General features: G+C 45.3%; 2 protein-coding genes across 2 annotated transcripts in view; one reads left to right on the top strand and one right to left on the bottom strand.

Annotated features, from left to right (window-relative positions):
* Positions 1-25,021, bottom strand: part of LOC133457541 (protein NLRC3-like) — a 549,537-nt gene that overhangs the window by 178,596 nt on the left and 345,920 nt on the right. The window lies entirely within an intron of this gene.
* Positions 6,758-12,587, top strand: LOC133457557 (zinc-binding protein A33-like). The gene is made up of 2 exons (XM_061736933.1): positions 6,758-7,033; positions 8,113-12,587. Exons 1-2 carry the CDS (start codon positions 6,773-6,775, stop codon positions 9,346-9,348), a joined length of 1,497 nt encoding a protein of 498 aa, XP_061592917.1. The 5' UTR covers positions 6,758-6,772; the 3' UTR covers positions 9,349-12,587.

Consider the following 25,021-nt stretch of genomic DNA (forward strand, 5'->3'; position numbering starts at 1 on the left):
CTGAACGCAGCAGCAGCAGGAGTTTCCTGGTCCCTGAACGCAGCAGCAGGAGTTTCCTGGTCCCTGAACGCAGCAGCAGGAGTTTCCTGGTCCCTGAACGCAGCAGCAGCAGGAGTTTCCTGGTCCCTGAACGCAGCAGCAGCAGGAGTTTCCTGGTCCCTGAACGCAGCAGCAGGAGTTTCCTGGTCCCTGAACGCAGCAGCAGCAGGAGTTTCCTGGTCCCTGAACGCAGCAGCAGCAGGAGTTTCCTGGTCCCGAGATGGCCAGGCTCTGTGCAGGATGCTAGGATGTAGGGAATCAGATTTGAGCACCAAATGTCTACAGAGTGCGTTATATTACTAATATTATATTGATCAGTTTTGCGAATATTCATGTGTCTAACTTTGTGTTATATGTGCAATTGCAGGAGAATTTGCTGGCTATCTCCTGGGGGTTAGAGGATATCTGACTCCCCACGCTGATTACCCCGTACCCCGATCTGGATGCTGGAGAACAAACACGCTTCAACGTGGCTCATAGCAGAACCCGGGGAGAAATGATAGTCACAGAGTGCGTGATCAAATCTGTCTCAATCATTTCAATTAAAGCAGCACAACGTAACTTTCAGCTTTTCTGAGTTTGTCGGCATCTTTTGGACAAAAGCGGTATTGTTTTACCAGAAAGAACACTACGTTTCACATGAGCACCAGCGTCCTTTTGTCCTTTTGCATTTGTTTTGAGAGAAGGGGACGGGACGCTTTTCTGTTTCACCAAGTGAACAGACGGAACGCAAAAAAAAAGATGTTAAACTGCTGGAAAGGAACTGGAATTTACCGGGATACCTTAAACAAGGAAGCCAGGGAGCAGTATATGGAGAAAATAATGATTATTAACTGTCTGAATCCATATGATATCCCTACTAAAGAATGAAGTTCCTCGTCGGAGCTGCACTCTTTAGAAGGATTTACTGCCGCAGTTCTGCAGAACCGTCGTCTTACTACCTCGTTTAGGAGTGTTTGGCAGCTGCTTTGGTAAATGTTTGACTCGCCATGTGTTTCAATAAATTTGTATAATAGTACAACATACAGTACATGTTTTGTATTACTCTTACTTCTCTTTTCTTTTTTTTTGACTGCTATATTATGTTGAAGAGGCTCCGAGGCGTGAGCAATATTTTTGTTTTCCTGGTGAGATTATTTTTTTCCTCTGCAGCTACAAATAAGAGTTAATATTTTTTCCTCAACAAACTAGTTTTATCTGAAGATTGGGGTTGATTGCAAATCAGAGAGCTGGCCAGCAACTGCGTTTAGCTGGAGAAGTGGGGAATAAAACCCGTGTTTTGATCCGACCCGTCTGTGTGAGTGTTTGTGGTTTGAGGCTGATCTATGGTTCTGCGTTAAATCGACGCAGAGCCTACGGTGTAGGGTACGTGGCGACACGCACCGTACGTTGCGCGTTCCAGCCGCGATCCAAGCGAGCCGACGACTCTTTCACTCTTTTACTCTGTTATCTCAGATACTTGGCCTCCGTGGTTCTGCCTCCAAGCAGGAAACCGTTGAAAAGTTAAACCATTAGGATCTTTTCCCCACGTCTGTTGTGTGGAGCTGCTGCAGCAGCGACGGGTTACCAGCTTCTGCGGAGCTGCGCTCCAAGCCCCGCCCATTTTCGTCTCGACTGCGAATCGGGAAGGAGGGGGAAGTGACGTATGCCGTAAAGCAGTCAAAGCCGTAAAGATTTGTAGTTTTTTAGTGTGGCAGGGTTCCTACCATGCTCCTCAAAGTTACATAGTGCCAGTGAAGGTGATACAGACCCCTCAGACCATGACAGAGGTTCATTAAACCTGTTGGAAGTTGATGTTCCATCACAATGACTCTGGAAATATGATATTAAGGTGGAAAAGTTACGTAGTGTCGCTTTAAGGTAAGAGGCCAGCCTGCTTAATATGACCTGAACCCACCTGAGAGCTAATCTTTTTTTAAATTTTTGTTATTATTATTTTGCGTTATGGCCAGTTATGAGTGTGATTTATGTGTAAGCTGCATGAACCCACCTGTTGAGAGCCATCATGTTTTTATTTTTTTTTTATTTTGCGTGATTCCATGAGTGGAATTTGTGAATGTGTTCACACAGCTGTGTTAAAACATAATTTCCTGGATGGTTACATAACGTTAAATAATCATTCATCATTGTGCAGGCTGAGGATCTGTTTAAGTGCACTGATTGCACGTCTCCGATAGTGGAATTTGTTGTTATTACTGTTATTTGAATGCACAATTCATTTTCATTGTATTTTTTTTATTTATCTAAAAAAATACATTAGCCTATTTTATTTGTTTATTCGTTTCTGCAATGCACTGGTCGTGCGCCAGTGTCCTATACCTGGCATTTATTCATTAAGTGCACCAGTGTGGTGCCAATTAATGTCTTTTATTTATTTTAATTATCGGATTTAATTTGTAAATAACATTCTGCATCGTAATGCACAATTTAGCCTCCTGTTAGTAAAACAACGTGCATCTAAAATGGTTAAAAGTGTGCGTGTATTTGTCATAGGCTATAGTAGGCTGATTGTATTGGTTTATTGTATAGGGCCACACTGTCTAAAAAATATTAAAAAAAAAAAAACGCCAGTTAGGGACCCCCCTGAATATGGATGGGTATTTCGCACACTGCTTTGAACCATTTTTCAGACAATAAAATAACATCTTTTCTTCTTCCGGCTGTCGGTGAAGGCGAACGCTTTTCTGCTCCTGCTGCTGCTGCTGCTGCTTTTTGTCCTGTCTTTTCTTTTTAGAGTCTCTCTTTTTCACTCCTCCCAAACTCTACAATCATGGAATTGGTTAACTGGTCTCTCAGCACAATTGACCAAATTTTCTCGATGAGAAGTCGGGGGACAAGGGAGCCTTCCTGCCCCGATGGGATGTTTGCTGCTGGATACATGATGGATTCCTGGAAACATTGGAGGATCATGTGTCTGTCGATTCTGTCGGTCGAGGACGTTGAAGATGCTTCATAATTGGATTAATGATAGCAGGATTTCTGCTGATCGGAGGAGGGGGATTCCTGGTCTACCGACAAATGCGTAAGTCGTCGACAGCTGTTCTGGCCCTTTCTGAGCTGCCGGACGTGGCAGGGAATTGACCACAAATTCGTCTGATTGGAGTCGCCATTGATGAACCAGAGACTGAAGGCAGACGGAAAATTACTGAGTCTGCCTGTTTTTTTCAATATAATTGTTGATTCTATAATCTGACCTTGACAGGGCAGCCTGGCCGGCTGCAGCAGTCACAATCTCTCTGGTGGAATAAAAACAAGACGCTCTGCTCCCACTAACCCTCCCCTCCCAGGAACATCTGTGGACCTGGATCAGAACTGACCGAGCCGTCTGATAACATCAAGGACATTGGCTGAGAGCAGCTCTGGGGCAAAGTTCACAGACTTACCGCTCACACACACATTGCTGATAACCACACCTCCCTCAACTCAACGCCTTCCCGCCCCCCCCTCTTATCAGCCCCCCCAACACAGTCTCCGGGTTTGAGCGCCGTGAAGCCGCGGCGATCACTTGGATGCACCGTGCCGGGACCCCCCCCCCAGTAATCCTCCCCCCCATACCCACATGCAAGTCTTTGTGATGATGTTGTTGATTTGTGTGCTGAGGTTTTTTTTGCACCTTGACACTGCGTATTTATACACAGTGTAAAGATGGTTTTTTTTCCTCCCCTATCCCAGTGTTACCCTTGGGAAAACAGGCGCATAAAACCATCTGTGTCGCCGCCGGTGTATCCGAAGTCAAATACATTGTTTTTCTAAACTGCCAATAAAGCTGATTCGGATTCTGATTCTGATTCCCCCAACGTCCTGCTCCCCTGCATTCCTCCAACGTCCTGCTCCCCTGCATTCCTCCAACGTCCTGCTCCCCTACATTCCCTCAACGTCCTGCTCCCCTGCATTCCCCCAACGTCCTGCTCCCCTGCATTCCCCCAACGTCCTGCTCCCCTACATTCCCCCAACGTCCTGCTCCCCTGCATTACCCCAACGTCCTGCTCCCCTGCATTCCCCCAACGTCCTGCTCCCCTACATTCCCCCAACCTCCTGCTCCCCTGCATTCCCCCAACGTCCTGCTCCCCTGCATTCCTCCAACGTCCTGCTCCCCTACATTCCCCCAACGTCCTGCTCCCCTGCATTCCAACGTCCTGCTCCCCTACATTCCCCCAACGTCCAGCTCCCCTACATTCCCCCAACGTCCTGCTCCCCTGCATTCCCCCAACGTCCTGCTCCCCTGCATTCCAACGTCCTGCTCCCCTGCATTCCAACGTCCTGCTCCCCTACATTCCCCCAACGTCCTGCTCCCCTTGCATTCCCCCAACGTCCTGCTCCCCTGCATTCCAACGTCCTGCTCCCCTACATTCCCCCAACGTCCTGCTCCCCTGCATTCCAACGTCCTGCTCCCCTACATTCCCCCAACGTCCTGCTCCCCTACATTCCCCCAACGTCCTGCTCCCCTGCATTCCAACGTCCTGCTCCTCTACATTCCCCCAACGTCCTGTTCCCCTTGCATTCCCCCAACGTCCTGCTCCCCTGCATTCCAACGTTCTGCTCCCCTACATTCCCCCAACGTCCTGCTCCCCTACATTCCCCCAACGTCCTGCTCCCCTACATTCCCCCAACGTCCTGCTCCCCTGCATTCCTCCAACGTCCTGCTCCCCTACATTCCCCCAACGTCCTGCTCCCCTGCATTCCAACGTCCTGCTCCCCTATATTCCCCCAACGTCCTGCTCCCCTGCATTCCCCCAACGTCCTGCTCCCCTACATTCCCCCAACGTCCTGCTCCCCTACATTCCCCCAACGTCCTGCTCCCCTGCATTCCCCCAACGTCCTGCTCCCCTGCATTCCAACGTCCTGCTCCCCTGCATTCCAACGTCCTGCTCCCCTACATTCCCCCAACGTCCTGCTCCCCTTGCATTCCCCCAACGTCCTGCTCCCCTGCATTCCAACGTCCTGCTCCCTTACATTCCCCCAACGTCCTGCTCCCCTACATTCCCCCAACGTCCTGCTCCCCTGCATCCCCCCAACGTCCTGCTCCCCTGCATTCCCCCGACGTCCTGCTCCCCTGCATTCCAACGACCTGCTCCCCTACATTCCCCCAACGTCCTGCTCCCCTGCATTCCCCCAACGTCCTGCTCCCCTGCATTCCAACGACCTGCTCCCCTACATTCCCCCAACGTCCTGCTCCCCTGCATTCCCCCAACGTCCTGCTCCCCTGCATTCCAACGTCCTGCTCCCCTACATTCCCCCAACGTCCTGCTCCCCTACATTCCCCCAACGACCTGCTCCCCTACATTCCCCCAACGTCCTGCTCCCCTACATTCCCCCAACGTCCTGCTCCCCTTGCATTCCCCCGACGTCCTGCTCCCCTGCATTCCAACGTCCTGCTCCCCTACATTCCCCCAACGTCCTGCTCCCCTACATTCCCCCAACGTCCTGCTCCCATGCATTCCCCCAACGTCCTGCTCCCCTGCATTCCAACGTCCTGCTCCCCTACATTCCCCCAACGTCCTGCTCCCCTGCATTCCCCCAACGTCCTGCTCCCCTGCATTCCAACGTCCTGCTCCCCTACATTCCCCCAACGTCCTGCTCCCCTGCATTCCAACGTCCTGCTCCCCTGCATTCCCCCAACGTCCTGCTCCCCTGCATTCCCCCAACGTCCTGCTCCCCTGCATTCCCCCAACGTCCTGCTCCCCTACATTCCCCCAACGTCCTGCTCCCCTGCATTCCCCCAACGTCCTGCTCCCCTGCATTCCCCCAACGTCCTGCTCCCCTGCATTCCCCCAACGTCCTGCTCCCCTGCATTCCCCCAACGTCCTGCTCCCCTGCATTCCCCCAACGTCCTGCTCCCCTGCATTCCCCCAACGTCCTGCTCCCCTGCATTCCCCCAACGTCCTGCTCCCCTGCATTCCCCCAACGTCCTGCTCCCCTGCATTCCCCCAACGTCCTGCTCCCCTGCATTCCAACGTCCTGCTCCCCTGCATTCCCCCAACGTCCTGCTCCCCTACATTCCCCCAACGTCCTGCTCCCCTGCATTCCAACGTCCTGCTCCCCTGCATTCCCCCAACGTCCTGCTCCCCTACATTCCCCCAACGTCCTGCTCCCCTACATTCCCCCAACGTCCTGCTCCCCTACATTCCCCCAACGTCCTGCTCCCCTACATTCCCCCAACGTCCTGCTCCCCTGCATTCCAACATCCTGCTCCCCTGCATTCCCCCAACGTCCTGCTCCCCTACATTCCCCCAAGGTCCAGTCCCTACCAGGGGCGTGATTCCTCCGACAACATAGCTCCTAGGATCATTCGGGCAACACAAACCCTCCACCACAGTAAGGTGGCGGTTCAAGGAGGAGGTTGTGTTCTAGTAGACGCTATATAAATACATTTGAATAGAACGAAACTGAGAAACACAAACAGACTCACGAAGCAGAAGACTCAGGACACATCGTGGTCAGTAGAGGAACTGCAGATGTCTGAATTTCCAGCTTTGCATCAGTCTAGCATGTAGCTCCGTCAGTAAGCATCAAAATTACTCCCCGGTTCCTTCCCAGCAACTTTAGTTTAGTTGCTGCAACACAGTGTCCCTGCTGAAGGGATTCCAGCCTTTCACCACCAGGAGGAGACATTTCACCGCAGTTTCCAGTTGGTTCAGGTGTACAGTTGTACCTGAAAGGGTGGAGTTACAACCTGTCTGTACATCCCGGTTGCACAGAAAGTTCTTTCAGAGCGAGCAGAGCACCAGCAAAGATGGCATCGTCTTCTTCCTACTCCGAAGATCTGACCTGTCCTATCTGCCTGAATATCTTCAGTGATCCGGTTTTCCTCCTCTGTGGACACTCTTTCTGCAGAGAATGTATCACTGTGTCTCTGAGCTCACGGCGGCAATGTCCACAGTGCAGGACAACTTTTGATGAGACTCATTTCACAACCAGTCACATTCTGAAAAGTCTCGCTGAGAAAGCCAAAGAACCTGAGAAGTTAAAGACGGACGGTGGAACTGACAAAGAGGTGAGATTTTATGGATATTAATTTCCTTTACTCAGAGTGCGAATTATACAATGACAATTGGGGGTGTCATCAGTTTCCAGAGGCCAGGGTGTAAAGGGAACCCACTACGGCGCAGGCGCGTGATTCATGTAACCCAAGTCTTGCACAATTTTTACAATATCTTGAAGGTTCAACGTTCAACAATCTTTATTATTATTAAGATTTTTATTGTTTAATATCGATCAAAGGTAGAAGTCAGAGAAAACACGCACCTCCCAATATCCATGTAAGGCATGAGTGCTGGACAGAAAAGCGTCATATATATTAAATATTAAACCGGATCTTTACACGTATCTCAAAAATGACCCCAGGATGGAAAAACAACTTGACAACCTGGGGTCAAAAAAATGGACATCCCTGCTGGTTTATATTATTGTCAAAACGTATGAACGTCAGTCCTCCATTTTCTCACTGCTCATGAGCACCAGTGTGAGCTAGCATTCACATATTGACATTTTACACTGCAATGCAAAGATAGATACATGATAACATTCGTCTGAGACACCGGACACAATATTAATATAAATATAATTCGGAACTCTGAAAGTGAGACAGTAATAAACTAAGTTATCTAGATACGTTACATCACAGTGCTCCCCCAGTCGTCAACGACTTCACAGAAACAGTGTGAAGCTCCTGCGCTCTCTCTCTATTTAAAAAAATGTTTTTTGCAACAGCAGCCTGGAACCAACCAGTGACAGTGAAAATGGTATAGTCCACTCTAGGTGTGTCTGTCTGGGTGTGTGTGTTTCACCACAACCCTCTTCCTGGCATGAATATGGAAAATACAATACGCTGTAATATTTATGACACTGATAACACAGATAAACGTTTCAACCCCCCCCAATTTCTTACTTGTCCCTCCTTTAGGGGGGTCGAGGTTGTAATTGTGGGGGTCAAACCCCCTCCTAACCCCCCCGTAATTCGCACTATGCCTTTACTGACCGATTTATGTAAGAACACGGGGGATACAGAGGCTAACGTGTCATTATTATCAGGTTGGTCACATGACATTGTATTTTGCTTTATTGATTCCAAAGGTTCCTGCCTGGTTTTGTCCTGAGCATGAAGAAAAGCTGAAGTTGTTCTGCGTCACAGATCAGCAGCTGGCTTGTATCATATGTAGAGACAGTGAGAAACACGAAGGACACAAGTTCATACCCGTTAAAGAAGCTGCTGCGTCACTGAGGAAGGAGGTGGAGATGCTCAAGCAACGAGGTTCTGCTGAAAACCTTCCTGTAAAAATACTGGCTCGGACACAGAAGGGGGAGATACGAAAAACCAGACAGAAGTCTTGGGAGCTGATGAAGCAAATCAGCAGCCAGTTTGAGGAGATGCACCAGTTCCTGAAGAGGAAGGAGGAGGAGATCCAGAAAGAACTGAAACAGAAGGAGAACAATGAGGTTCAGAAGATGACTCAAAGTTTAAATGTCATGGAAACTGTTTTGAAGGAAGGCAGAGAGTGGGATGAAAAGGTGAGATCAGTTCTGAAGATCACGGAGCCAGAGAAGTTCTTACACAGCTGGACTCATGGAGGCCGTAGTTCTGCCAAGGATAGATCTAAACCAGGAGGAAAACCTCCCCAAGTGGTGAGATCTTCTCTCTCTATGGGTCATTATGAGAGTCACCTGCAGGTTTTCATGTGGAAGGAGATGCTGCAGGTGATCGAGCCTCGAGCAGAGCAGATGAAGCTCAGAAGCCAAGGTGAAGCTCTGACTGTAACGAGTGATGGCCGGAGTGTCGTCTCCGCCTGCCAGAAATGCCTGGTTGAAGAGAAAATTTTCAACATACTCAACGTACTACAACGTACCTACACATCTGTATTGAGTACCAATAAGTTCACCTCTGGGGAGCATTACTGGGAGATTGATGTTGGGCGGAAGGGTTACTGGGAACTGGGGCTACGAAACTATTTCCTGAAATATGACGGCCGCACCTACAGTGTCTCTGATCAGGGTCAGTGTGGGCAGAAACGACTTGAAGGCAGTCCTATAAAGATCGGCGTGTACCTGAACTGCTCTTCCAAAGAGCTGTCCTTCTACAATGCAGACAACATGAAACATATTCACTCTTTAACCGTCCGTCGCTTCGTGTCAGAATCTGCATATCTGAACATTGGAAATTATGATGATAACGTCCCGGTGTCAGTGTGCTGGTACTCAACAACGGTCGACGGTTCTAAGAAATTACGCTTAAACATAGACTGCTGCTCCAGTCTTGACATTTACCCACCGCAACCGCAACTTGGGCGGGACATTCCCGCCCAAAACAGATGAATTATTGGCCGCCCCCTCCGGTCCGGTGCCGTTACATCCACTCCCGCCCGCTCCCGCAACTCTCGCCATTTGCGCAGCTATCATGATTTGGGTTAAAGCAACAAGAGTAGGTTGTGAGCAGCTCAAATAACACTAATAAATAAAATAAAATAAACAATGTTAATGAATGAAACAAACTACTTTAATTGAACAAATGAATTGCTTGGTGATATATCTGTGGAGCAAGAGAAGCTGCTGACCGACTGCTGGTTCCAATCCCTCGTCTCTCTTCCAAGATGCTCCACAGATACTAAACTAGTTTCTACAAATATCAGACTGGCCTTGTCTTTGTTTTGTAAAGACCTTGTTTGAGGTTCTTTTCCACCTCATTGATTTCCACCTTGTTGCTAAACAACACCACACTTCCAGGGACAGATAATGGCAGTATTCTAGCTTTGATTCACTTTTAGGGACCTGGGGCCTCATTTAAAATGGAGTGCGTAGGATTCAAACTAAAAGTGCACGTACGCCCAAAAGCCGAAAATGGCGGGCGCAAAAAAAAATCCAGATCAATAAAACCATGTGCACGCAGATTTGCATGCAACGTTCCTTTATGAATCACAGACCTGCGCAGCTGAATCCGCCTCTAATCCCGCCCTCTACACGCCCATAAATGCATATGGATGAGCCTACTGAGCATGCGCAGTGGCTTCCTGCAGCCTGTTTGGCGTCAGAATGAATTAGAAGTAGCAGCCACCGTGACACTGACTTTCACGGAGACAGAGATGTTGTAGATGATGTGGAGGACAGGAAAACCACATTATTTGGTGGTCACAGTAAAAGTTAGAATAAGTATATAAATAGTATACAATAAAATAAAGCGAGTGAGTGGCAGCACGCCGTTGCTGCGCTAAACGCAGAGAGTTCCCCGGCGCAACAGGGGGACACACGTCCCCCCGTCTTTTCAAAATCATGTTTATTTTCCCCTTACTTTTTACAGTTTAAAAACTAACGGTAGGCTCAGCCTTAAATTGCAAATTATCAAGACACTGTATGAAAGCGATACGAGAACGGCCCCGCAGCCCCGCTTCACCCCCGCTCCCCCTCCTCCTCCTCTCCCGTCTCTCCTCAGAGCTGCTCAGGGCGGGTTTATGGTTCTGCGTCACCAACGCAGACCTACGGCGTAGGTGCGCGTCACCGCGTACCCTACGGCGTAGGCTCTGCGTCGTTTTAACGCGGGACCCTAAAACTCATATATATGAAAAAAAAATCTGAGTCCCTTTAGGGGCTCCGTGGGGCTCCCTAAACGTCCTGACTGACTGAGCTTCACACAGAGGAACACGATCAGCGCTATTTTATTTTATTATTTTATTATTTTAAGTCTGACATATGTTGTGATATGTGATGACATTATTAAGAGTATGACATGAATCTGGCTTCATTTCACCACCTCACAGCCTGCCTCGCCAGTTCCCCGTGTCTTAAGTAAATTCTTACGGGAGGGTCCTAGTTGCCGTAAAGATACGCAGATTTTTCGGTTAGTTTTTTCTTTTTAGATCCGAGGATTTGCGTAGAAGGCGGCTTCCGCAACTTTCAGGCGCTTTTTCTGCGCAAGCAAGCTTTATAGATGAGGCCCCTGGACTGGTTGCAATCACAGCCCTCTCGTCTGCGTTTGATCTGCGTCGACTCGACATGTAGTTACAATTTTCGGGAGGTGACGTCAGTTGGTCAACAACGGTCGACGGTTCTAATGACTTAGACTTCTTAGATTTACGCTCAGAATTTAGTAGGCAGATGGACACAGTCAAACGTGGTAAAGTGCCCCCCCCACCCCCCCCACCGCCCGTATTTTAGGTGTTAGTCGCACCCACTCTCTCATCACCAGAGCGAGGGTTTCCTCCACCCGTGTTCGCCTCATCGGCCCGGGGCGGGGGGCTAAAACATTTTACAAGTACAGTCAACTTAATTGTGTTAAGTTTACTTTATTTATCAAAATTAAGTAGACTTTACTTGCAAAAATGAAGTTGACTTTACTTGCAAATGAATTTTGTACATAGTAAAAATTAAGTAGTTTATACAAAGAATAGTTTTTCTTGATCTACATAAAAATCTCATGAGAAAAAGTTGCCTTAATTTTTTTAAAGTAGATCAAGCCAGACATTTTTTACTGTGTTTATTTACAAATAAAACATGTTTCAACTAAACGCTGGTCAATCTGCCCAATAAATTAAAATTGTCAAAGGAAAAGTAAATAGAAAAAGATCATTGCTTGTTGTTTGTGTGTAAATGTAAAGATTACTGGGATTACATAAATACTTCTGGTTAAGGAAAAAATTAATAATGTCTTGTTTTTTGAACAAATGCAGATTAAGTTCAAAACTAGATGTTTTCATGTAAAGCAACAAACATCATTTTTAATTGTTAATATCACAGATTTAAATATGTTATATTTACATGATTAGATGTATTTTTTTCAGTGTACTCACTCCACAGTTCCAGGGACAGATAATGTCAGTATTCTAGCTTTGATTCAGGTTTAGGGACCTGGACTGGTTGCTGTTTGTTTTCTCTCTTACAGATTTAAAGGCTTGTGTGCCTGTTGTTCTCTGTGTTTCTCTCAATTCAGAACTAGCAGCAGATACACCCCCCACCCCTCCCCCGAACCCACCGAACCACCCACACATATGTTTATATTAATTATAATTAAAAAAAAAATATATATATATATTAGAAAAAAAATATGTTATATATTAAAATGCATGTATATGCTTTAGGTTCTTACCAAACTTGGTATTAACCATTAATATATAGGGGAAAAAAATCGCTCTGGATTTGTTTGCAGGTTTTTATTATTTTGAACAAATTTGAATTATTTTCTTTGCTCATTGTGATTTTGTCAGGTCTTTTTTTTTACTAGTAATGATAGATTCTGCATTTATTTTGGATGATTCATGTGTTTTGATTGTTTTTCTTTGGTTCTGTCGGTTTCTGTGGTACAACGTGTAAATGTGACCGTCGTGTTTTTTCTTAATGAATGAATGAATCATTAACAAATATGAACATTTTGTAAAACTGATCTCCTGATATTGTTTTAGTGTGTTTTAGTTTATTGAGATGACTTACATCACTAAGATTCATAGAAGTTAATCATGTTAACGGTGTTGGATCAACTAAAACTGTCTGCATCTGTGTACATCAACTTAAACTTTTTATTTCATTGATCATTTATCTATATTAGCTTCTATTAATAAAAGTGGAACATACAATGACTCTTTTGAGTTTTATTTCTTCAGCAGGTTGATCCTGCAAACGGCAGCCAAGTTTAGGTTTTCCTTGAGGAAAGCAGACCTGCTGGGCCGCTCGGTGACGCAGTGGGTTAAGCAGCGGCTCATATACTGAGGCTACAGTCCTCCTCCTGCAGCGGTCGCAGGTTCGAATCCCGGCCTGCGCACCTTTGCTGCGTGTCTTCCCCGTTCTCTCTCTCTACCCGTTTCCAGTCTGCATCTCCAATAAAGGGCCACTAGAGCCCAAAAAATCTTTAAAAAAAAAAAAGAAAAAAAAAAAGGAAAGCAGACCTGCAGTAGGAAAAGGGTCGTACCAGATCGTATCTGACAACGAGAAGCCGTTCGCGGCTACGCTAGCTGGCTAGATCGATTCCTGAAGATCACTTCAGTGTCTGAAACACACAATTAGATTTGGGTTGAATGAAAGACACAATTAATAAACGCCTGCTGATTTGAGCGATTTAAGCAAATAAACACCTGGGGCCTCATTTAAAATTGAGTGCGTAGAATTCATACTAAAAGTGTACGTACACCCAAAAGCCGAAAATGGCGGGCGCAAAAAAAAATCCGGATCTATAAAACCGCGTGCACGCAATGTTCGCACAGTCCAGCTGGAAGGTTGCGCAGGTGAATCCGCCTCATATCCCGCCCTCTACACGCCCACTTTTTACCATAAATGGTATGTTCTTGCATATGAATGAGCTGCTGAGCATGCGCAGCGGCTTCCTGCAGCCTGTTTGGCGTCAGAATGAATGAGACGCATGATCAGACGTGTCGAGCCACCGTGACACTGAATTTCACTGAGATCTGAGATCGAGATGTTGTGGATGATGTGGAGGACAGGAAAACCACATTATTTGGTGGTGACAGTAAAAGTAGTAAAAGTATATAAATAGTATAAAATAATTAAAGCGAGTGAGTGGCAGCACGTCGTTGCTGCGCTAAACGCTGAGTGCCCCGGCGCAACAGGGGGGGCATATGGTTCTGCGTCACACCAACGCAGAGCCTACGGCGTAGGTGCGCGTCGCCGCGTACCCAGAGGCGATTCTAGGGTCTGTTGGGGCCCTAGGCAAAGATTTCTAGGGGGCCCCTCAAACCAGCGTTAATCACCGTTATGTTATAATAAACTGACACCAACGAAAACTTTATGACATTTTGTTTTTTATTCCAAATGTTCACAGTAAAGTTTCTGTAAATAACAACAATGTAATAAAAATAACAATGAAGTACTTTAAATAACAACGAATATAAACAGTAAACATAGTATATATATATATATATATATATATATATATATATATCATCTGGAGTTCATGCCAACTCGTCATACAGATCATGTGTGGCTTTGAATACTAATGTTCTTTTAAATGACTATCACTATTGAGCACAGTCCATTATGGCCTAGGACACATGGCCATTGTTCAGGGTCATTTGACATGCTCAAAGCTTTTTTACAGGTAACAGTGCCATCTTTATCTGGAGCAGGTGTTGCTGTGTCGCTGGAGGTGGATGTTGAGAGAACTGACATGACAAAAAAACAAAACGTATATATGTTGCCATAAAAAATATTTAAAGGAGCATGAGGCTCCTTTTAAGAAATGAGACTCTCTAGCGCCATCCTTCACCACGACGGCCGTTGGGGGTACTGCAGCCAACAGTGAAGCCGGCACGGGAGAACGGGGAGAACGTGCATGCAGCGTCATGTGACGTCACATCCGCAGGACAGCGCGGGAAATTCCAGGCACATTTTGCAGCAACAGCCTGTTCAAGGCAACAGAGAGATACACTAGAGGATCATTCTTTTTGGTTTGGAACGCTTCCTCTGACATTATTACTAGAAAACTTAAGACGTATACAATTTTTTCATAAATCCTGCCACAATCCGGCCTCAAGCTCCTTTAAAGGGTATTGCATATTATAGATTTAAGGTAAATGTTTTGAACTCACAGTTATCAGTATCTGGAAAGGGCACTTGGTTGGTTTCTGGTGCATCTTCCAGCTCAGGATATGCAGGAGGTAGAGGGGCCAGTATCCCACTGGAGGTGGACGTGGACAGAGCTGATATGACAATAAAAAACACAACATGCAATAAAATGGGTAAATGTTTACATGAATAATATTTGAAAGGCATGGCATTGGTTATCAATTAAAGGGAAATGTATTGAACTCACAGGTACTCAGAGGTGGCGTTGGTTGTGTGTCCTGGTCATGAGAGGCAGGAGGTGGAGGGGCCAGTGTCCCACTGGAGGTGGATATTGATGGAATTGACATGACAAAAAAAAACATAGTATGTTGTCATAAAGAATCCTTACGACATATGTCTAATGACATATGTTATCAATTTAAGTGGAATGCTGAACTTACAGTTTTCATTGTCCTCTAGAGGTTGCTTATTATCATCCCTTTGTTTTGCCCCAGTTAGAAACTTTAATAATGATCTTGAGGCTGAGGAGAGATAAGAGTGATTATTAAATGTCCTCTGTGTGGGCATCGTTATTGACTACGTTTACATCAGTCAAAATTCAGGTTATTGCTAATATTCCGGTTAGTGAAACATTGGGAATATTCCGTTTACATGGTAATTAATCATTTATCTGGATCAAACCAGCGACGCACGGAGAACGTGATGACACAATTCCCGTCATTTCTGCTTCTTCTTCCTGTATCCAAATCCAAAACAAATGCTGCTTCAACTTTTCTCTCACCTTCTTGTAAATCTTCTATCCCGGTACTTTCTACCGTCTACAAATGCAGAAATGTTCATATCCTTCATTACATTTATGAAGTGATTAGTCTTCTCCTGGTCTGGTTTCTCCGTGTTTATAAGAACTTCCTGGACTCAAAAGACCAGGATTCCTTGTGAACAGAGCATGTGCAGAAAACAAATTCCTGTTCTTTGCGTTTTTTGGCAGATTGCATACCGCCATCTACTGAACAGGAGTATGTAGGACAGGATTTAGTTGTCTATAGCTTTACATTAAATCATCTAATATAATAATACTAATGAAAAGAGAAAAAACTTGAAACAAATAAATAAAACAAATAAACCAAACAAGACCGCTATATACTCACTATAGGGCTGCACGATTAATCGTTAAAAAAATCGCGATCTCGATTCATGCTTGAACGCAATCTCATTTCCAAATGACGACGATTTAAAAATTAAAAAAAAAATTTTTTTTTTTTTTTGGATGTTTATTGTTTTTATGTTCAATGTCAGCTGTTACAAAGTTGATGCCAGTCTTTTATCAGGCACCATCATATTTTTTGTAACGTTTACCTTTTGTATCGTGTATTTTATGTTTATGTTTATGTTTATGTTCATGTTCTGGGTATGGGTCTCTGGAAAGCGTCTAGAGACAACATCTGTTGTATTAGACGCTATATAAATAAAATTGAATTGAATTGAATTGAATTGTATCGGCAGCTTCTTAATAGCAGCAAAAGGCATTGGCGGGTTCATCCCAGCCAGAGGAATAATTTGTTGCCTCAGAACTACAGGATCTGTTACAAGTCCCCTTTCTGAAAGGGTGTTCAACTCAGGGAGGAACAAATATTGTTCAAAATTGTTATTATTGTTTAAATTATTCAAAGGTTTGTCTAAAGAAGACAAGAGATGTTTATTGTTATTATATTTTTGTACAGCTGTTGCAAAGTTAAAGTAAAAGTGCAATAAATTTTATATTGGAAAAAAATCGTGAGAGAATCGTGATCTCAATTCTAAGCAAAAAAATCGTGATTCTCATTTTGTCCAGAATCGTAAAGCCCTAACTCACTATATCCTGTAAAATAGAAAACAAATTAATGTTCGCTTGATGGGGATATTCCGTTTGGCGTTTACATGACCCAATATTCGGGTTTTAAAAGGGTTATTGACTGCATGTAAACGCAGTCGTCATAGCTTTCATAGCTTAACATTAAAGGTGCGTTTCCACTCCACAGAACAGCTCTACTCTACTCTGCTCTACTAACCAAAAACGTAAATAAACTTAACACTGGTCTGACGCTAGTTTTGCTGTTTAACGGTAGTTATCTGCTCCACTTACCACTGTCTTGCTTTCTTCTGTCTTTGTCCTCCTTTTTTTTCTTCCTCTTTTCACTGCCGGACGGATAACTACTCCTCTTCATTTTTCTTTACCTTCGGCTGAGCCGAATCGGCTCCATTTAAAACTTCCAGAATGAACGTTAAATTCTGTGCACACGACACTGTGTGTAGTTTTTTTTTTAACACTGCGTACAGGTGGATGATCCGTGATCATGGGAATGACAACATGGGGCCCCTTAAGGGAGGTTTCTTACTGGCTACTGAGATGTCATTGATAATTGCCTTATATTTGTTTAAGGAAGAGGATGTGGTCATTACGGTTACCACATTTTGAGATCTGTACAGTAAACAGCCTTCAATACTTTTTTAGTCCTCAATACCCCTGACAGGAAACACCTTTGTTTATAGTACTTTATAGTACTACTAATCACAAGCTGCGCCTCTGCGCGTACCCTACGCCGTAGGCTCTGCGTAATTTTAACGCGGACCCATAATTTAGGCACCATATACCCGCACCTAAAGGTTTCACGCGCGCGTAAAACTCATTATATATATTAAAAAAATCTGTGTCCCTTTAGGGAAGAAATGAGGGGCTCCGTGGGGCTCCCTAAACGCAGCCCCTCGTTTGTTCTGTCTTAAAGCGGTGGGTGAGGTTCCCGGCGTGTCATCGCAGCAGCAGCACCAGAGTCCTGACTGAGCTTCACACACAGAGGGACACGATCAGCGCTATTTTATTACAAGTCTGATATATGTTGTGATGTGTGATGACATTATTAAGAGTATGACATGAATCTGGCTTCATTTCACCACCTCACAGCCTGCGTCGCCAGTTCCCCGTGTCTTAAGTAAATTCTTACGGGAGGGTGAGAGTTGCCGTAAAGAAAAGCAGATTTTTCGGTTAGTTTTTTCTTTTTAGATCCGAGGCTTTACGTAGATGGCGGCTTCCGCAACTTTCAGGCGCTTTTTCTGCGCAAGCAAGCTTTATAAATGAGGCCCCTGGGCCTGTATTTGGTGTTTTACTGCATTTACAGTTTTGGGCTCCTTTTGACACAGAGCCTGGCATGGTTGTCAGGGTGACATATATGTTTTGTCTTTTGTTCCCAGCCTGGCTGAAACTATAAGATAGCGTGTCCCTAAACATCTCCAGGTCATTCACGGCTGACTGCTCGTCTGACCAGGTCTGCACTGTGTGACCTCCATTCATGAATGTTCTCTTTTTATTAAAACTCCAGAAAGACAGCTGATGTTTCCTGACATTCTTTTTTGAACACTTTATTGAACAAACAACAATTTTTGCCACCACAATTTGGCGACCACGAAGGGACTCCATCTGTGAGTGGATTTTCTCTTTTCCTCTGGACCGAAGGTGACTAAAGTACAGCAACAAACCTCGTACTCCCCCATCACGTGAAGGTGGAGAAGAGGGCCTGAGGTCCCGAAGATTGAGACAAGTCCCCTCACCGATTGGGGTCCAGCGAACTCGGTGGCTACAGAAACACCTCGCTGTTCTTACGGGTGAGTTTTGAGGAAAGAAACGGCCGAAAATTGCGCGAAAGTCTCCTCCTACCTACTGAACAGACAGTAGAGTCGGCAGACGTGCCGGATACTCGGCTTCCTTATGGGCGGAGGGCTTGTGTCAGAGAGTGGTGGACTTACTCCAAGTTTGGAACTTGGGGGCTCTGGGTTCCGGGAATCTAGAGTGACCAGACCAGGTCTGGGGGCACTTAGGGCCGATTAATACTAAGAAGTTTGTGCTTTGTCTGTTAATGTCTGGCATAACAATTTTGACAGTCTGGAGAACAAAAAATTTATTTCGAAAGTTTAAAATATGGAATCTCGGCTCTTTCCCTCTAGCTGCGTCTGCAATCCGGTTAAAGTTAAATGGCAAATTAAAATTAAAATTAAGCAGTGCTACTCTTTTATTTTCTGTTTTAGAGATAATCCAAATTGCGGTTATTCTAAAATCAGGTCTAAATTTATTGTGTTTAAAGATTTTAAGAAAATCTCAATTTAAGAGTGAGCTGCTCGGGTGTTCAGGCTTCTGTGACATCACAGACCCTGATAAGAGTAAACCTTGAGTAGCCACTGTTTTCCTTTCGTGAAAATTAAACTTGCAAACGTCTGAGAGATTTGTCGGCCCCAAATGTAAGATACATGATAGTTAACTATGGAAAATTATCCATATCTCAGTTGGATCTGTGGGTCAGACAACTTAAATTTCCAAAAACAGGAAGCCTGAGCGTTAAACAGCTGGAAGTTTTGCAGGTGAGACTTCAGATGACTGAGGACCAGTTATCACTCACTCCACATGTCCGGCGGACACATGGAGGCCGGCTGAGGGATCTGTAGAACACGTGAGCACCCAAATACACAAATACACATACACACAAGAACCTTGTTTTTCATTTATTGTAATAATTAATCTGATCATCGACCAGTATTTTGGACAACTGCGCCGTAGTTTCGTGGGAGCTAATAATTTTTACTTTTTGTTGCCTAAGAATCGCCATTTTTGTTTTTCCACAAAGGAAACGTTAATCAATCAATCAATCAATCTATCAACTTTATTGTCACATCATATTACTAGTAGTAACATGGGTAAAAAACTTGTTTGTGCAGGCTCATCATCATTTGCAGTTAAAAGATAGACATACAAACAAAGTGCATAGTGCATGAATAAAAGCATAAAAACAGTACGTGGAATAAGAGGATAGAAAAACAGATAAATAGTCTTGGGCTTCTATGTATGATATAAAAAATCTTCAGTTCAGTCTTTCACAAGAACTAGGTCTTATTCAGTAATCTGTTTGCTGACAGATAAAAACTGTTCAGGAATCTGGTGGTGCTGCTCTTTATGCACCGGTACCGTTTGCCCGGCCGTGGGTGCGGCAGTGGCTGGAAGCAAGCAGACAATCCTAAGTACCCCCTGACCGCCTCAAAGATTTAACGGGGCAATTTGCAGGTCTGGATTATTTAGGTGTGTGTACACACAATATCCAAAGGGAAGGAAATCAGCACACTTATCTGTATAAGATTATAAAGTAATTTATTAACAAACTGTGAGCCTGTCATCATAACACCTAAATCAGATTTCAGGCCTTGCCGTAATCAGTATCCTCTCAGACGTGAAGTTTGAAGGCATCAGGCCTGTGTTTGAGGCTTTGTTGAAGGCTGGTGTGATTGTACCGTGTGCTGGTTCTCCTGTGAGGACCCCGAATTTTCCTGTAAAAAAGATTCGACCTGAAGGTGTGCCCGCGGAGTGGAGATTTGTGCAAGACCTGCAGGCTGTAACCGATGCTGTGCAGGCCAAGGCGCCGACGGTTCCGGATCCACATACTATTCTGTCTCAGGTTCCAGCAGAAAGTAAATGGCTTTTTTCAGAGTTCCAGTGCATCCTGACAGTCAAGTTTTTATTTTTTTTTGTTTTGATGGTAAAATGTACACGTTCACTCGTGTGGCGTCGGCACAACGTAGGATCAAGCAGCCGTGCTGATTTCAGCAACAAGGCCATGGTCCTGCGCCGATCCGAGGCTCGGTGGCGGTTTCCCCGAGCCAGGAGGGAGCTGGGAACTCAATAAATACCTGGGGTATCAAATGTGTTACTTTAATAGTTGCTAGCCTGGGGTTAGCCTGCGGTCTGGGACTCACTAAAAGTAATACGAGAGGAGGTTTCTAGGGGAATGGGTTTTTGTCTTGTCTAATGTTTTTGTCTAATATTCATGACTGAAGCTGTTTATTGACAATGTTGCAGTTTTCCAACATTGTGAAGTACAGTTTTGATTGTTCACTCAAGATCAGCGCTAAAACCAAACTGTCAAAAAGAAAAACTTATGAGCTGAAAGAAGCTTAAGAAGGCTAAAATAGCTGGCTAATATAGCAGACAAATAGCTAAGCTGAAACTTATTTCTAAAAAAAATTTCTAAAAGACTCTTAGGGCCCGATTTACTAAGATCCTAAATAAAGAGTACTAAATTGCGTGTGAACTGAAAAAGTTTGCGCGTGCTGTTTGCGTGTGGTTTTCAGGTGATCAACTAAGATTGCGTGCGCAATTGATAACAGGTGCAAACAGCAGTATTTAAATGAGGTGTTGCGTGTCTTACGTTAGCGCCATGGAGAGTCTGGATGGAAAGCACAGTCACAAGTCACAAGCGCAAAATGAAATTTGACGAGTTGGAGTTAGAGATATTAGTGGAAGAGACAAATAAACACATTCATGAACTACAGCAAAGAAATTTAAACCTTACCAAAAGAAACGCAATATCGGAGAAAACCTGCGATAGAATAAATGCAGTTGGTAACACAAAAAACGGAAAAACGTCTGGTTTTTCAATTTTAGGCACAGATCAAAAATACGAAATAGAAAAACGGGCCACAGGACTGAATTTGATTTTAATATTGAATTGGTCGGGTTTACGTGACCCCGCGGTGCTCGGCATGATCTGAGGAGAAAAAGACAATCAGACACAGAGCTGGAGAGCGCTTTGATTCATCTATTTATGAGTTAAGTTTTTATTCAGATGTCCACAGTATATTACAAATATTATATATTATATAGCAAACACTGACAGTAAATGTGTGACAGACGGGACCATCATATGGCAAGAAGAGAAGTGTTCAGAACAGCGCACAGCCTGCGCACACAGAGCGCAGGCTGATTTATGGTTCCGCGTCACACCAACGCAGAACGTAGGCTACGCGGCGACGCACACCCCACCGCGACCTACGCCGTCGGCTACACCGTCGATTTAACGCAGAACCATAATTCAGGCGAAGCTGCAGTCTGTCTGCGCTGATCCTGACACAGCGGGTCGGAGTGGATTTGGTCATGATGTTTAACCTGTGTTTTGTGATTAATAAGCACGGGTTTTAATTAAATTTAATTTACGAAGGATTCCCCTCCCGGTATTTAGGATTTCTGGCGGGTACGCCCCATATTGATTATTCATCAGGGCAAAAGTACTAAATGAATTGCGTGTGCAATTTTGCGCATTTCAGAGACGCAGTCGTCTTTGCACGCCGTTAGTAGATCAGCTGGCACTTTGGTTTGCGGGTGATGTCAAGTTTGCACAGGTTTTAACACACGCAAACCTTTAGTAAATCGGGCCCTTAGTCGATGGGAGACGTCCCTTAAACTAGGAAATAAAAATAAAAAAAATAAATCTTGTGCGAAATAATACACAGAACTTGAAACCTTCGAAAACAACTAATTTAAGGCTAAAAGCATGTTCAAAATGGGACAATGCTCCAGATAATGGCGTAAGAATTGTCAAATTGGGGTGATTCACCATTCGAATGGTTGCAGATTACTTTTGTGATACTGTATTTGACCCGGATTGTATGGAAATGGGATTCTTGCTATTGCGAGTATGAGCTGTGTATGATTGGGTTGATTATGAAACAAGCGTGAAACACACCAATCATTTTTCTTTATTTTGTCTGTCGTGAAGTCACATACTGATGATTGACAGCTTCATCAGGTTGGGTTTCGTCCCGTAAAATGAGTGCCCCTGTGTTTTTGGATACAGTGGAGGGGCGTGTTCAGGAGCCTACTGTCATTGGCTCTGAGGGACAGTTTGGAAGTGCTTATTGCAGTATGTTGATGATATCTTGGTTGCGAGTGAGACCAGAGACGAGTGCGTTAAAGCTACTCTGGCTCTGTTGACCCATTTGGCTGAACAGGGGCATAAAGCCAGCCTGTCCAAACTGCAGTTTGCTGCCACAGAGGTTACGTTTCTGGGTCATGTCATTTCGGGGGAGGACAAATCCCTCTCACCAGGCAGAATTGAGGCTCATTCAGAAAATGCCAAAACTGGTCACTAAGAAACAAATTATGTCATTTCTGGGCTTCACCAGTTATTGTCGACAGTGGGTCTCGCATTATGCTGAAATTGAGGCACCATTGGCAGAAATTGCCCATGGAAAAGGCCTAAAAGCATCAGACCCTGTTACCTGGACTGACGACGCTGACAAAGCTTTCACTGACCTGAAACTGACGTTACAGACGCCTCCGACACTTGGACTGCCTGACTGTTCACGACCTTTCACCCAGACTGTGGACGAAAAGGGGGGTTACATGACTTCAAGTGCTACTACAAGTTCTTAACCCTTACCCTTTTGCCAACAGCTGAGGACGGAGAACCACACAACTGTGTGACAACGATCACATCCATTTGTTCCCCAAGACCTGAATTTGAGTGATGTTGCAATTGACAATGCTGACTTTGATCTATTTGTTGATGGTTCTGCTTCCAGGGATCCTGCTACGAGCAATAACATTGCAGGTTTTGCTGTTTTGGGGCCTTTTTCCCCAAAACACTCAGCTCAGAAAGCTGAACTGGTGGCGCTGACAGAGGCGTGCAAGTTTGCTGAAGGAAAATCAGTAAACATTTACACTGACAGCAGATACGCCTGGGGTGTTGTTTATGATTTTGGCCAAATTTGGCGTAACAGAGATTTTTTTGACTTCCACAGGTAGACCCATAGCGCGTCACGTACTAGTGGGTGCCCTCCTGGACACCATGTTGCTGCCTAAACAAATTGCTGTGTGTAAATGTGATGCTCACACTAACAAATCTGATCTTATCTCTCAAGATACAGGCTGTTTTCCCTACTCCTTCCTTCCTCCGCTGTGACCTCGGTTCAGATTGCTGACCTGCAGTTGCAGGGCCTCATAGCGCATCATGTGAAAAACAGTCTTGGAAAAATGCAGACTGCAGGGTAATTGACGGTGTGTGTCTACCCAGGACTTTCCTTTCTTTTCCCTCACTTTGCTAAATTGACACACGGATTGGACCATGTGTCAAAGGGGGGTATGGTGAGTGAAATACGAAGACACTGGTTCACGAGGTGATCTGTTCAACAAACAATGTGGGGAGGGGGTTAAAGGTGCCACAGGCGGCTCACCCTCCACCAGACAGACCGTTTCAGCATTTGCAGATGGATTTCATTGAACTTACACCCAGTGAAGGCAAAAAGTTTGTTTTGGTTATCGTCTGCATGTTTTCCAAATGGGTTGAAGCTTTCCCCACAACAAAACAGGACTCCGCTGCAGTGGCAAAGGCTTTGATGCACCTGATAATTCCCAGATTGGGAGTTCCAGCAAACATCAGCTCAGACAATGGCGCTCCTTTTGTGAGTGCTGCACGGGAAAATGGCACTTTGAAAAACAAACTTGCTAAAGTGTGTGAATCTACAAAACTGTCCTGGATGAAGGCCCTCCCCATTGTGCTGATGCACATGACGGCGCGCCAGAGAAGCAGAAATGGCCTGAGCCCTTTTGAAATCCTGTTTTGGAGACCTCTAAACACAGGGATTGGGCCCGATAAGAGGCAGCTGCAAGACACTGGCCTTTGTGAAGATGAAATGTTACGGTATTGTGCAACCTTGTCGTCTGTTTTGTCTGATATTCACAAATAGGTTAAGGCGGCCCTCCCCAAACCGGCAGAGACGAAACTCCATGACCTCGGAGTGGAGACTACATCGTGGTGAAAGACTTCAGACGTAAACACTGGAAAGCTCGGAGGTGGAACAGACCGTTCCAAGTGCTTCTGGTGATGGAGACAGCAGTCAAGGTTGCAGAGAGACGTGCCATGTGGATTCACGCCGGCCACTGCCGACGGGTTCCTGATCCACACGCGCGGCATGCACCTGATCGAGAGGCCACGGCCGTGGCATCCCCTTAGGCGCCTCGGATGCGGCCTAAGGGTGGTGACCAGCGTCCTGCTGGACATCTCCATAGGGGTGGGGTTGATTCTGCTGCTATTGGAGAGCCTGCACGATCACACGTCACAGACCAACTGCACGACAATCTCACCTCCCCCTGACCACGATTCTGAGGCGGCACCTACACCTCACAGGCTGGTGAGGAGGGGTGATGTTTACATGACCAACACGACCAACTCGACGTTGTAGTTAGAGGACAACATGTGGTTCCGTGCCATGGCCACGGTGATGAGGAAGACCAACAACCAACGAGATCAATATGACACATGTTGTTGCACACCTGAATAACTTGTTGCATTTGCAGAGGAGGTCCTGGTTTTCCATTTCAGGGTGGGAAACTGCGCTGTTCCACCTCTCTGCCCCACTCCTGACTATTCTCTTTGGTTTTTGTGTTTTTCTGTGTTGTATTGTGCCATTGGTGAAGAAACTAGTGGCTTCTGCCATCCCCACCGCTGCTGGGCGGTTTGCTCAGGAGATGGGCCGGGATGATGAGTGGGTTCCTCCTTTCGCGGAGGAAGAAGAGTTACTTTAACTTTATATTCTGCATTAATCCTTCCTCAAGCAGATGTTTTCATTTATGCTGTTCTGAACTGTATTGAGCTGTTATGTCCTGTTGAAGAAATGAGAGGGAATCGAGCATTAG

This window comes from Cololabis saira, chromosome 12 (assembly GCF_033807715.1).
Source record: "Cololabis saira isolate AMF1-May2022 chromosome 12, fColSai1.1, whole genome shotgun sequence".
Classification (NCBI taxonomy): Eukaryota; Metazoa; Chordata; class Actinopteri; order Beloniformes; family Belonidae; genus Cololabis; species Cololabis saira.

Bases quoted from the DNA above. Each gene is read 5' to 3' on its own strand.
- LOC133457557 (XM_061736933.1), top strand. From the start codon at position 6,773: ATGGCATCGTCTTCTTCCTACTCCGAAGATCTGACCTGTCCTATCTGC. The intron at 7,034-8,112 runs GTGAGATTTTAT...TTGATTCCAAAG, and splicing joins ACGGTGGAACTGACAAAGAG to GTTCCTGCCTGGTTTTGTCC.